At 46.8% G+C, this 13529-nt stretch overlaps 1 protein-coding gene across 2 annotated transcripts in view; it reads right to left on the bottom strand.

Moving 5' to 3' along the window:
* Window positions 1-13529, bottom strand: part of USP43 (ubiquitin specific peptidase 43) — a 51931-nt gene that overhangs the window by 21793 nt on the left and 16609 nt on the right. For both annotated transcript variants that reach the window (XM_066587753.1, XM_066587754.1), the window contains exon 2: window positions 9800-9934. In XM_066587753.1, the coding sequence (XP_066443850.1) occupies window positions 9800-9934 (135 nt within the window). The remainder of the gene's footprint in view (window positions 1-9799; window positions 9935-13529) is intronic.

Raw genomic sequence — 13529 nt, 5'->3', positions numbered from 1 at the left:
ATGCACTGTGCAAAACTGTTATGTCATTTTCTCTATGTGTGTTGCACAGCTGCAGCGTCTGAGGGGTTAACTCCCATAAAATCATTGCCTGTCAGCTCTGTCGGCAGCTGAATGTATCTATCTTACTGTGTCATGTGGTACAAGTGAGGTTATAAAAGTGAATGTCTGAGAGCGGGAGTGTTGGTTAATGATCTTCCATCTGCCCATGCTGTTGGAGGACCCACAGTGATGCAGGGAAGCACCGTTAAATTCCCTGTTTCGAAAATGGAGCAGGAGAGACTCCCCATGTTGGAGATGAGGATCTTCACTCTTCCCCGATCCGCTGAAGAAACCACAGTGGCGCAGGGAGACATCTCTAGTTTCCTTGCGTCTAATATGGAGGAGACGAAGAGACAGCCTTACCGCATGGGAGGACAAGTGCGTCACTAAAAATCCCCCAGAGTGAGAGCAACCCCCCTAAGTAATTCTGTATAGAGCAACCCATTGTACCAGGTACCCGTTCACACTACAGGCATTTTTCCTGTGTGGCCGTCCGCCATTAGGATCACCACACAGAGGTACATGATTGGGACACCCATGCGGATGAAGGGCAGAGTGCACCTAGGCTAAGCCTTTCTTCAGTGATTGTCTGGCAGAGTGTATGTGGACCCCTCCCTTTTACCTCCTCCGGAGTATACCCAATTTCCAGGACCAATGACATATAGATAACATGGACTATAGGGCCGTATTGTTCCTGTGTGTGTTTTTCCTCCCAACCTCTTAACTTTTGCCTGTAACTGCTGCCGTGAATCATACCTGTAACTACCTGTTTATTCAAAGTTTAAGTAAAGTTGACCAGGTCTTAACTGTTCCTGAGGTCCCGAGGTACGGTACACAAGTCTCTGTGTTTATTGCTCCGCCGTATAGAGTAACGGTGTGGGAACGGTGGTGTCACAACGTGATATATACTGCAACAAATAATTCCCCTCGTGTTACCCCTCGGCTACAAAGTGACAAGGCCTAGGCCTTCGGCCATACCCACAGTAAGTGGAATTGTAGCACACACAAGTCCCAGTGTTAAAATGTAATCCCCCGGTGTGTGTTACAGAAAGAAGCGTGGGCTTGGTTGTATATGGCGTTTTTAAGAGCGGGGCTACTCAGGTAATGGTCTTTGAGCCCGTCAGTCACCAAAAGGACCATCTACCACATAATAGGGTACCAAAATCATGAAGAGTAAATGGGGGGCCCTGCTACAGATTTTCCATTCAGGTGTAGGCTAGACCCATAAAGTCGCTCCTCTGGGCCCTGAGATCCAGAGTGAGTTTAGAACCTCCAGAACTTAGTTTGCAGTGAAATTCATACTTTACCAGCACATATACCATATGCGATAATATGTATGCAATAAAACGGTCTTGCTTCAGACAAGCCATCTCAGCTGGGGAGAAGCCTTCAACAGTATAAGGGCTTAGTCACACGGGCGTTTATTGCCGCGATTTGCGCATGCGCATGCGTCCGGCGATTTTTTAAAACCATTGCTTTGCAATGGTATCGGACACATGAGCGCTTTTTATGCGCTCGTCCGATAAATTAGAGAACAGAAATCGCAGATCGCACCTATCTGCGATCTGCGATTCCTGTTCTCTTTTCTATATGCGCTCAACGGGGCCGGCGGCAGCAGCGCCGACCCCATTGAGAACATACAGAAGACAAATCATTCTTCTCTGCCACAGCTGTAACAGCTGTGGCAGAGAAGAACAATGTTTGCCCATTAAATTCAATGGAGCGGCAATACAGCCGACTCCATTGAAAGCAATGGGCTGCCGGTGTGCGCGGGATGAATTGTCGGGAAGGGGTTAAATATATAACCCCTCCCGTGCAATGCATCCTTAAATGTGAAAAAATTTAAAAAAAGGATGTACTCACCTGCTCCCGGCAGCTGGAGATCCCGGCGGCCGGCCTGCAGTGGGTGTGAAGGAGGTGTGACTCAGGCTTGCCCCTGATTGGCTCAGCCTGAGCCAATCAGAGGCTGATCTCAGTCACACCCATTCATGAATTCATGAATGGGTGTGACTGAGACTTGCTTCTGATTGGCTCAGCGCTGAGCCAATCAGGGGCAAGTCTGAGTCACACCTCCTTCACACCCACTGCAGGACGGCCGCCGGGATCTCCAGCTGCTGGGAGCAGGTGAGTACATCCTTTTTTTTTATTTTTTCACATTTAAGGATGCATTGCAGGAAAGGGGTTATATATTTAACCCCTTCCCGACAATTCATCCCACACTCGCCCGCAGCGCTTGCATTCAATGGAGCCGCTGTATTGCTGGCTCCATTGAATGCAATGCGCTGGACAGCTCCGGCCCGTTTCTAATGAAACGCGGCTAGGAGCAGATTTTCGGGCGATTTTTGGGCCGATTTTTCGGCGCCGGTCACGCGATTTGCGCATGCGCATCCGTCATGCGATGCGCAAATCGCGTGAAAAAACGCCCGTGTGACTAAGGCCTAACAGTGATTTCACACGGACCTATGCATATTTTGGTCCGTGAATATGCAGCGCATTCACGGATCGAAATATGCGGATTCCATGTTTGTTTCTGAAGCTTTTTTATGCATGTTAATACGTTGCGTATTTATGAGCGTAAAAAAAGCTGTTTTTGTGCGTAAATACGCAACGCATATACAGGTTTCCATTGATGTCAATGGGCGTATCTGGTGCGTAATACGCACCAATATAGGACATGCTGCGTTTTTTTACGCGACCGAAAAATACGCAGCTGTGAATTAATCCATTGAAATGAATGGGCTCCATTAACTGCGTATTAGGCGTACGCTGCATATATATGCTCGTATGAAAAAACTCTAAGGCCGGTTTCACACAAGCGTGTGCATATTTGTGTGCGAGTGTAGCACTCGAGCGTATGCGTAGATACGCTTGTAAGAGGATGTGTGACTGCGCTCTGAATGGAGCGGGATCCTGCACTTTCACGCGTTCCCACACATTTTACTGAATTGGCTCAGCAGCCTAATTAGTCCCCAATGTTAGCAATTAACACAGTGAAATCGCACAGTTATGCACACAATTTCGTGTCGACATAGTGTTCAAACGCGCACCCCTATAGACTCCTATTAAACCTCCGTTGCACACAAAAATAGAGCAGGTCGCAGAATTTTTTGCCCGATGGAAATGCGAAGTAAACCATTGAAATCAATGTGTTGTAGTGCCTGCAGTTTGCGCAAGCAATTTTGCGTGTGCGAAAACGCCCGCGTGCAGGAGCCCTGAAAGAGGCTTTTCAGCATGCTTCGCTGCACTTTCTGAACCCACAAGACTCGATCATTTGCATGCGGCAAACAAAGGCGCACCAACTGATATGGCTAATTAGTGTTAATGAGTCCCAGATGTGTTCTCTTTGCAGCAGAATTCCGCAGTGTTTCACGCATCTCCTTGTGCACATTTGCGCACCCGCTGAAAAATAGAGTAAGTTGTATTTTTTTATGCAAGACCTAAATGTTTGCACAAAACACGAAAATATCAACAGTCCTATCGACATCAATGGGTTGTATTCTCTTGCGCGCCAATACGCCCGTGTGACGGGGGCCTAAGGGGAGATCAAGACGAGATAGCAGAACATTTGCAAGAAATCCGCGGTGAAATGGACATAAGTTACATGTGGATTTGCGGCAGATTTTACACCATACATTGCAGGGGGTGGAATCTGCAGCAAAATCGGCTCTAGAAAGCAATAGTCGGGTTCTGAAATCTGCGCCGAGGGTCAATTTATGTCTCAATTTTGGTTTTTTTTGCAGCATCTGGATGGCACTTGGTAAAATCTCCCCCACTATTCTGCTATAAACGCTGCTGTAGATTTTCTGCATGCAAATCAGCTGCAGGAAATCCACAAGGTTTATGCTCTGTACATTACTGTACTCGGAAGTAGAGTGTCAGCTCTGCAGCCCAGAGCAGCCACCATCAGTTGTAATAGACGTGATCAGTGAGCGTTCCTGGTAGTCATGGGCCAGACAGACGCTCCACTCCCTGCCCACACGTCTGGAAGAATGTGTTATTTACAGGGTAAATATATACCCAGGAAGGAGGTGGAGGTCACATGACTGCGTACGATGGCCAACAATCACGCAAGGAAATAAACCGGAGTCCCTGTATATTAGAGCAGGACAAAACGTACATTTAAGAAAGTTGTGTTGGGGTAAAAAATATATTCTGCTGACTCTTTGCTTTTATATATGTTTCAGGGAAAGCCGGGGACTCCCATATATACAGTTTCACACAAAGAGTCTTTTCAGCAGGCTGAACTCCGACCATGGATCCTCCTCACTGCCGACTACAACTTATGGCACAGGACTGCTAATGGCCAGGACCGCACAATATTTTGGGGGCAAGCTTTACTGTGATAAATGGGGTATTTTTGTATCACCCTTTTGGAACAAACTTGGCACCCTACTGGGGTCCTTCCTGTCTTTGTAGTTTGCAGAGCTTCCCCAAAGAAATGGTAGAATATTTGCAGCCTCACTTCAAGAAGGGACCCTCCCCTTCCCAGTTTCCCAAATATTGGCCTTGATGACAAGATCTTGAAAATGAAGTAATGTTTCCCATTGGCAGTAAGCAGTATACAACAACATCTGTACAATCACTTTTGGTACTACACCTTCATTTTCGGCATGTACCCTGTTTCCCCCGAAAATAACAGCTACCCTAAAAATAAGCCCTACCCAGAGTTTTCAGGATTTTCAGAAAGGCTTGAAATATAAGCCCTAGCTGCATTACTTTAAAAAAAAAAAGGTGTACATTACCTAGCAGACTCGGTCCAGGTCCCTCCCACTGCTCTCTGGAGCTCCGTTGAGCTTCTTTCAGTCCTTGGCCGCCCACAGATAATCACTTCCTGGTTACGGGATTCATAAATCCCGCCTCCATGAAGCAATGACTGATTGGTTCTTGAGCACTGCTCAGCCAAGCAATACAACGCTCGATGGACCAATCCGATGGCTGAGATTGGTTCATCGAGCGCAGCATTGATTGCTTCTTTGACTGCTACTCAGCCAATCAATACAGCGCTGGATGGACCAATCACAGCCCTCGCATTCGTCCATCGAGCACTGCATTGATTAGCTGAGCAGCGCTTGAGAACCAGTAGGAGACATCACTTCCTAGAGGCGGGATTTATGAATCCTGTAACCAGGAAGTGACCTTCTGCAGGCAGCCAAGGACTGCAAGAAGCACATCGGAGCTCCGGAGTGCAGCGGGAGGTACATAGACCGAGCCTGCTAGGTAAGTATAATAAGACATTCCCCAAAAATAAGACCTCTTCAGGCAAAAAATTAACATAAGACAGTGTCTTATTTTCTGGGAAACACAATAACTGTACGACTCCAGCACTAGATCAATCAGATAAGCCGGTCTGATGTACGTATTGTAGTCCAGGAGTGTAGTGCACGTACATGAGCGCAGGGTTTTTGTGGAACGAACGTTGCTTTTTTTGCACGCGCCTCAGTATATTATACTGTACATTTTATACGCACAAACCCCCCCCCATAATTAATTAATCAGTCTAATGAATTCCAGAGGAGTTCTTTTTCCTGTGTAATTACGCAGTGTTCCACGCATCTCCTAGCGTATTGTGCGTTTGCGCATCCCCATTGACTTCTATAGGGACTTTTGGTGCAGAAATGCAAAGGAAAATAGAGCATGCTACGTTTTGGGCGCAGGAAAAAGCGCAGGAAAAAAAGTGTGCATGTGAATGAATCCGCTGAAATCAATGGATTCTATTCTCTGCATATTGCGCGCGCATATACACCCGTGTGAAGCCGGCCTAACATTATTACCATCATAGGAACAGTCTCTGAATAAAGTGTTAGTCCTGGGGTGTAAAAGTGTGAGTTTAGCGCAGATGCATACTTTGGGAGGGTAAGGAATTAACCCTTCAGTCCTGTGTGGCAAAAGCAGACACCACGATAGATTTTCAAAAGGGAAACCATAGACAACTCCGGGCATTAAACAGTTAACACATTCCAGATCCCGCAGTCTAAAGTGCTTCCGGCGGCAACAATTACCCTGCGAGGAAGTGACCGGAGGTAACAGGTGCAATGTGATTCCGCTTTACCTGCCTGACCGAACTTCTATTGTACTGATCCTCTGGCTAATCCCAGGTTTCAGCCTCGCTGGCAGGGCACGGATACGTGGCAACACCAGCCATGACGTGGTCGGCTTAAGCTCTGCTGTTGGCTGTGGAAGCCATGTCTATACAGCACTAAATACAGGAGGTCACACCATGAATGGTTAAAGCCACCAGCACTGCCCTGAAAGTGCGGACGCTCCCTTCCCAGTCTAGTGTTGAAGCTCACGGTAGTCAGTGCCGAAAAAGTAAGAGCTGCAGATATTGTAATCCTAATCGGGGCTCTCAACGATATCTGAAGTGCCAGGAGCCCTCACCCTTTGCACAAACACTTGAAGGCTCGTCAAGCCCAAGAGAATGATGATAGGCCTCCCAGGCTGGTTCCCATTAATTTTTTGCACCTATTGAAAGTCCAGCAAAAGTTCATGGGTCCAACCTTAGTCCAAAAGGAAGCTAGAACCTCTTCCAAATCAGTCTGTTGGGGGTTTATACTGACTTCTAGAATAGCTTGGTGTTCATTAATATAGCAGTCATGTCACTCAACTTTCCTTCACTACTGAATTGATAGGGCCAACCTTAGTTGAGCCCTAGAAATGGTTTGGGGTAGGAAATCCACCAGAGTGACTATACTCCATACCACTGGTATAACTATAGGGGATACAGCTGCACCTGGGCCCAGGAGCCTTAGGGGGCCCATAAGGCCTCTTCTCCATACAGGAAGCCCAGTACAATGAATAAAGCATTATAGTTAGGGGCCCTGTTACAGGTTTTGCATTTGGGGCCCAGGAGCTTCAAGTTACACCTCTGTGTTAAGGGGCTAAGAGAAGTTGGGGGGCTTCCAAGATAAACCTTTGCACCCGGGCCCATGAGCCTTTAGCTACGCCCCTGCTCCATACATATTGGCCAAGCACAAGTCTCCCCTTCAACTGAGATGGACCTGAGTGACCATGTCGTAACTAGGCCCTAAGTCAAACGAGCCCTCCAAAACATCTTCTGGTGGGCCCAGACTCTAAATCTGCTTGAGTCCATATGGTACATAAACTCTTGGAAGAATAGTAGATAGGGCTGCCCCTAACAAGGAGGAGACAGTTCTGTACAACCATTGGGAGCAATTCCTGCCGGTGCTTACCAACAATTAGCGGTACAAGTAAATTAACGCACATTTGCTCGCACGATCGCGAGTTTGTTTGCATGACTGCGATTTAGTTTGCACAATCGTATGTTAAACTCGCGATCGCGCCAAAAACTTGAATTTTGTATTAAATTTGAGTTGGAAATTTCAATTTCGGCACCATTGTCATAACCGATGCAAACCACAGTATGAACCACGTAAAATAAAGGGCGCAGGAGGAGATTTTTAAAAGAGCGACAGGAGCTGTGAGTCCAGAATGATAGCACATACCTCCAGCAGCCGGGGAGACGGCTCCGGAGGACGTTAAAAAATTCATCACCTTTCAGCGTTAACTGTGACATTGCCAGAACGGATGGGAACGTGGGCTACATACAGCAACCAAAGCGACTGGAAAGCAAGGGGTTAGTGGATATTTTGCATCCTTGCAGAAAACCCATCCAAATGAGGGCCACAGAAGATTACTGACCGCTGAACGGCCTCGCGGCGAACCCACGCTCACAGCCATGATTTTTTAAAAAGGTTCTTGTCCGGCTGTCGGAGAGCATTTCAGCGCACGCAGCGGTATTACCATATGTTCCTAATGTGATCAGCAGAAGCAAACATTACACTGACACACATCTCCTCCATGGCCGAGGGCAAGACACTGATTAATGTATATTTAGCACCACTCATTTTTTGTTCTTTCTTCCTCCCAATTACATCAGGTTCTCCTTTGGGTGTTACTGGAACAGGAGAACAACAGCAAATACAAAAAAGCAGAGCGAAAAAGTTTTTCTGACCTAAAAAGTTACCTTAAACTTGCCACAGCCAGGAAATTCAGGCCTCATTATAAAACGCGACCATAGAATTCTATGTAGCCATGTTATAACTGCATATACCATAGATTTTAACCTATTAACGCTCTGTGACGTATAGTTAGGCTTCCTACACACAGCCGAAAGCGATATTGGCCTGTGAAATTCAGCCCGATTTCGCGCTCCTGAATGTGCGACGTCCCCGCGGATGCGAGGCACTTTGTGTCAAAAACGCATCCCATCACTTCAGTATAGTTGCGATCCGCCGACACGGTTGGAAGCCAGGATCAGCAAGGGTTTTCTTATGGCTTTCAATGGAGATTTTTTCATTGCACTCGCGTGCACATCGTTCGCCATGAGATCTGTTTTCCAGCAAAATAATGGACGATGCATTCCGAGGGAACACCCATAGATAGGACATGCTGATTTTTTTTCCCGCACCGCGATGCAAGTCCTACATGGGGGCTAAAATACACTGTAAAAGTTGGTAAAACAGTTTTATTAATTAGTTCTTACTGAAAAAGTTTTATTTCTTTAGTTAAAAGAGTACAAGAGCGGCTGGACGCCTCTCTTGGGTGTTACAATATTACATGTTATATCATTGATTACTTCAGAAGGGTCGGTGATTCAGAGATTATTCCGATTATCAGATTGGAGTCCAGAAGGAGAATTTTCCCTAAATAGGAAAAATTGGCTTCTACCTTATTGGGGATTTTTTTTGCCTTCCTTTGGATCAAGATTGGAGGGGTTTGGTATCACTGCGTCCATAGAAGTCCAATTAAATCACAGTAACACATTATTTATCCCTCTTGGTGAGGGCTTATTCATGCCCAGCCGATATACGGTGTACCTTTCTGCAGGGGGAGGAGGCGGGCCGGGAGCAGTGCACTGAGCTCCCGCCTCCTCTCCACCTCTCGCCACTATTTGCAATGGTAGGGGGTCGGGACTTAGTTCCACCTCCATCCCACCCTCCCATTGCAAACAGTAGCGAGGGGTGGAGAGGGGGTGGATGCTCAGTGCACTGCTCCTGGCTCAGCCTGCCTCCTCCCCCAGCAGAAAGGGACACCGTATATCGGCGGGGCATGAAAACCCGGCCGATATACAGACGTGTGAATAAGCTCTGAAAGTCGTAAAAAACCTAATACACAATGTCAGAATTGCGCTTTGTTTGTTTCCTTGTCTCCACGAAAAAAAATTCTATAGAAAGCGAATAAAAAGTCATATGTACTCCAAAATGGCACCAATAGAAACTACAGGGAGTCCCACAAAATGCGAGCCCCACACAACTATGTCAACGTAAAAAAAAAAAAGTTATGGCTGTCTGAAGATGGCGGCAGTAAAAATAAATATTTTTGTTTTTCAAAGATATTTCATTTTTTACAGCTGAAAAAGCTAGCTACATTTTGTTTCGTCACCATCATACCGACCCATAGAATAAAGTTATCATGCCATTTTTGCTGTAGTGTGTATGCCGTAAAAACAAGACCCTCCCAAAAATGGCAAAATTTAGGGGTTTTTTTGTCATTCGACTCCACTTAGAATTTCTCAAAAGTTTTTCAGTACAAAGGCACCTTTAGCACTTAAAAAGAATTTTCCTTCCAATGTTCTGGCTGATTAAAAGATTTATCTGGGGAGGATCTGTAAAGTCAGCATAGGGTGATACATGGTACAGCTGGCACACACAGCCAGACAACGCCAACCCAGTAATTTTTTAAAAACATTTCTAAAATAAAATCCTGGACGCTGGTCGCTATAGGTAAAATGTAGACCCACCTTGATTGAGAGCTTGGGTTTCTGAAATGGTGAGTTGAGATCTTCATGAACCCTGTCCAGTAGCCACAGCAGAAACTCCAAGGCATCGTGTTGAGAATTCCCTCGAAACTGGGAGCCATACTTGGCCACAACATTCTGAAAGAGAGATGGTCACCAATAAGGTCAGGTTACAAAAACTACAAAGGGTCAAGTCACCTACCACGTCTTCTCTGTCACTTCCTGATCCATAGAGAGATTTGCAGCAGTCCTCTCACTAACATCACAGGCAGGATTACACTGAGGCCTCATGTCCACGGGGAAAATCAGATCCGCTGCAGATTCTACATGGAGAATCTGCAGCGGGTCCCTCCTGCCCCGCGGACATGAGCGCCGAAAATAAGAATTTAAAAGTATTTACCATCCGGCGCGGGCGGAGAAGATCAGCTGTTCCTCACGGCCGGATCTTCATTTTCGGCCGGCGGATGAATTCCTGACGCCGGCGGCACGTCGCCGGCACGTCGCCGACGTGCCGCGCGCATGCGCCGGGCACATCCGCCGAGCCGAAGCAAGGAAGATGCGGCCGTGAGGAACAGCTGACCTTCCCCGCCCGCGCCGGATGGTAAATACTTTAAATTCCTATTTTAGGTCTCCCGCGGATCCGGACGGCTTCCATAGGCTTCAATAGAAGCCCGCGGGAGCCGTCCCCGCGGGAGACCCGCACGAAAATGGAGCATGGTCCGGATTTTTCCATGCTCCATTTTTTTTTAAATCCCTTTTATTGACGATCCGCGGGTATTTATCTACCCGCGGGTGGTCAATGCATCCCTATGGGATGCGGATCCGCATGCGGGAGATCCGCTGCGGATCTTAAATCATATTTTGCCCGTGGACATGAGCCCTGAGAGGTAACACCTATATGTAGATAACACAGGATCCACTATAGGTATAAGCTGTGACTATCTACCCCTCCATGCAAAATGATCTCTGCACAGGACACGGAGCCTAGAAGAGTCTCACATGGAAGTCAATGGGTCCCCTCCTGTCCATTGTGTGAATGGCCCGTGAAGCTGCTGTAATAATATCTCTACATGCTGTTAAATGTAGCTCAGGAAAGATGGCCGCCCCCATAGTCATGTATAGACAACAGATTAAAAAATGTCACACTATCTGGTTTTAATTAATACAAAATAAATTTGGGAATATGGTTCTTTTAAGTATTAACTGATCGATGACTTGCCTGCAACTGGAGGATGCGCACTTCTGCAACAACAATCTATAGGTTCCTGGCTCGTCTCCAGTCACACTTCTGTATTTTTAGTGTTTGATTGAGCACGTATATTGCAACTGACAGGCCTGCCTAGTCCCTGAAGTCTGGTGGCGTGCACACAAGCAGGTTCCTATTGAGGACCGCCCTCAACTTACAGTTCTCCAGGCATACTCAGTACCACAGATGGGAAGAGAAGTGTCTCGAAGTCATAGGAGATAGTTGATGCAAAGAGTTGCAGAACCATGCCTCTCTCGAACAGTCTCAGTCATAGACCAACAAAAGTAAAACTAGAGTAACAAGGACTGCAGCCAAAGGGACTATCTCTCCTGGTGATGGTTCTGACAACGCAGTCGTGAAAGCAGCATCAATCTACAGTCTCAACCACAGGCTGCCGCTATTCACCTGTGTCTGTCGCTCTGTTCAGCTCTGCTGTGATGCAGCTTCTCACTGCCACCATGCAGGGGCTTCCCAAACACATATCTTCCTTCCTTCCCCCAGGGACTTTCCAAGGACCACATGACTACTCCAACCAATCACTGCTTGTTTGTTTTTTTTATAAAAGAGGGGTGAACTGTAATCTAGCTCTATTTCTCAGACAGGGACATTCTAGTGATGGGGCCCCCATGTGCTGCGAGATTATATATAAATATAGGACCACCCTCCTCCATATACCCCAGTGTGGTATTGTATAACTTAGCCGTATAGTTTTTATCTTTTTCCTACCGATTTCCCATTTCCCTTTTTTCAAAAACAGGAGAAGGGGCCTCCCCCGAAAACCATTATCCCATCCTATAAAATACAGTAGCTTTATTTTATGCAGCCATATGAAGTCAAATTCTTCATCTTAGGCGGATCACATGCCATTGTTAGCATTCTTTGCTCAGTATAACCGGTCTCTCGTCTACCTGGACTATTACCACACCTGGATGTGTTCACTGCGGCCCAAATAACAGAGCAATGCTTTATTGGTTCCAGGATCTTCTCCACTACACGGCCCCAATCCTCCGCCTGCCTATATACTGGACATAATTAAATAGACTTACCTACACCAGTGTTTTACATGGCGGTCTAAGTAAAGGTGGAGCTGCTCTGAAGGGATCACAAGCCTCTTAATACATTTGGCGCATCTTTCAGGCCGTCCGTGCGCCAAAACTGAAATCTGCACCAGCTATAGGTTCTGGCATTAGTGATAGTATATGTGATGGGCCTTAAAGACTATGCCCCTGTCTTGCTTAATTCTGCCCACTTTAAATAATAATAAAAATAATAATCTTCATTTCTATAGCGCAAAACATATCCCGCAGCGCTTACAAAAACAGGGGGATACAGAAAGACAAAAGTACAAAAATACAAAACCACGGTTACATAGTAATCAATTGATGGAGGTGGTAGGGGTGAGGGTCCTGCTCCAACGAGCTTACATACTACAAGTAATGGGGTGATACAGAGGGTAAAGGGGCTGGAGATGGGCACAGTATGGCGAGGTGGAGAGTGAGCGATGTTATACACATAGACAATGGTCAGACATTAATCCATATAGTGGCTGAATCGGTATGATTGCCAGGGGTGGTTGATGGCGGCTAGCAGGGATTGCAGTCAATAGGTCAGGGAGCATGTTATCAGGCGAAGTACAAAGGGGTTTGGTTTAGGGTTAATGGTATGCCTCCCTGAAGAGGTACGTTTTTAGAGCACGCCTGAAGTTTTGGGAATCAGGGATTGCCCGGATAGCCTTTGATAGTGCGTTCCAGAGGACTGGTGCTGCTCTGGAGAAGTATTGGAGGCGGGTTCGAATTAATGTGGCACTCGGTGTAAATTTTGTTAGCGGAGTGGAGGGCCCGGGCTGGGTGGTGAATTGTGATAAGGGAGACAATATAGGGTGGCGCGGTGCTGTGGAGAGCTTTAATGGATGAAGGTAGTCAGTTTAAATTGTATTCTGTATTTAACGGGCAGCCAGTGCAGTGACCGGCACAGGGCAGAGGCGTCCGAGTAGCCGCCGGACAGGAAGATGAGCCTGGCTGCTGCATTCAGGATGGATTGGAGGGGGTAGAGCCTGGTGCAGGGGAGGCCGATCAGCAACGAGTTGCAATAATTGAGGTAAGAGTGGATGAGGGCAACAGTAAGCGTTTTTAGCGTGTCTGCTGTGGGAAAAGAGCGGATTCTTGCAATGTTCTTGAGGTGCAGCTGACATGTTTTGGCCACAGATTGGATGTAGGGGGTGAAGGAGAGATCGGAGTCAAATATGACCCGAAGGCAGGGGGCATGCTGGGAGTTATGGTGGCGCCACACACTGAGATGGAGATGTCAGGATGAGGTCGGTTAGTAGAGGGCGGAAACACCAGTAGGTCAGTTTTAGAGAGGTTTAGTTTTAGGTAGAGAGATAGAGACATAGTGTTAGAGACAGCGGACAGACAGTCAGTCTGATGTTTTGTAGGAAAGGTGCAGAGATGTCACGGACAGAGGTGTATAGCTGGGTGTCATCAGCGT

This window comes from Eleutherodactylus coqui, chromosome 13 (genome assembly GCF_035609145.1).
Source record: "Eleutherodactylus coqui strain aEleCoq1 chromosome 13, aEleCoq1.hap1, whole genome shotgun sequence".
Lineage (NCBI taxonomy): Eukaryota > Metazoa > Chordata > Amphibia > Anura > Eleutherodactylidae > Eleutherodactylus > Eleutherodactylus coqui.
This window is presented reverse-complemented; position numbering and strand designations above follow the sequence as displayed.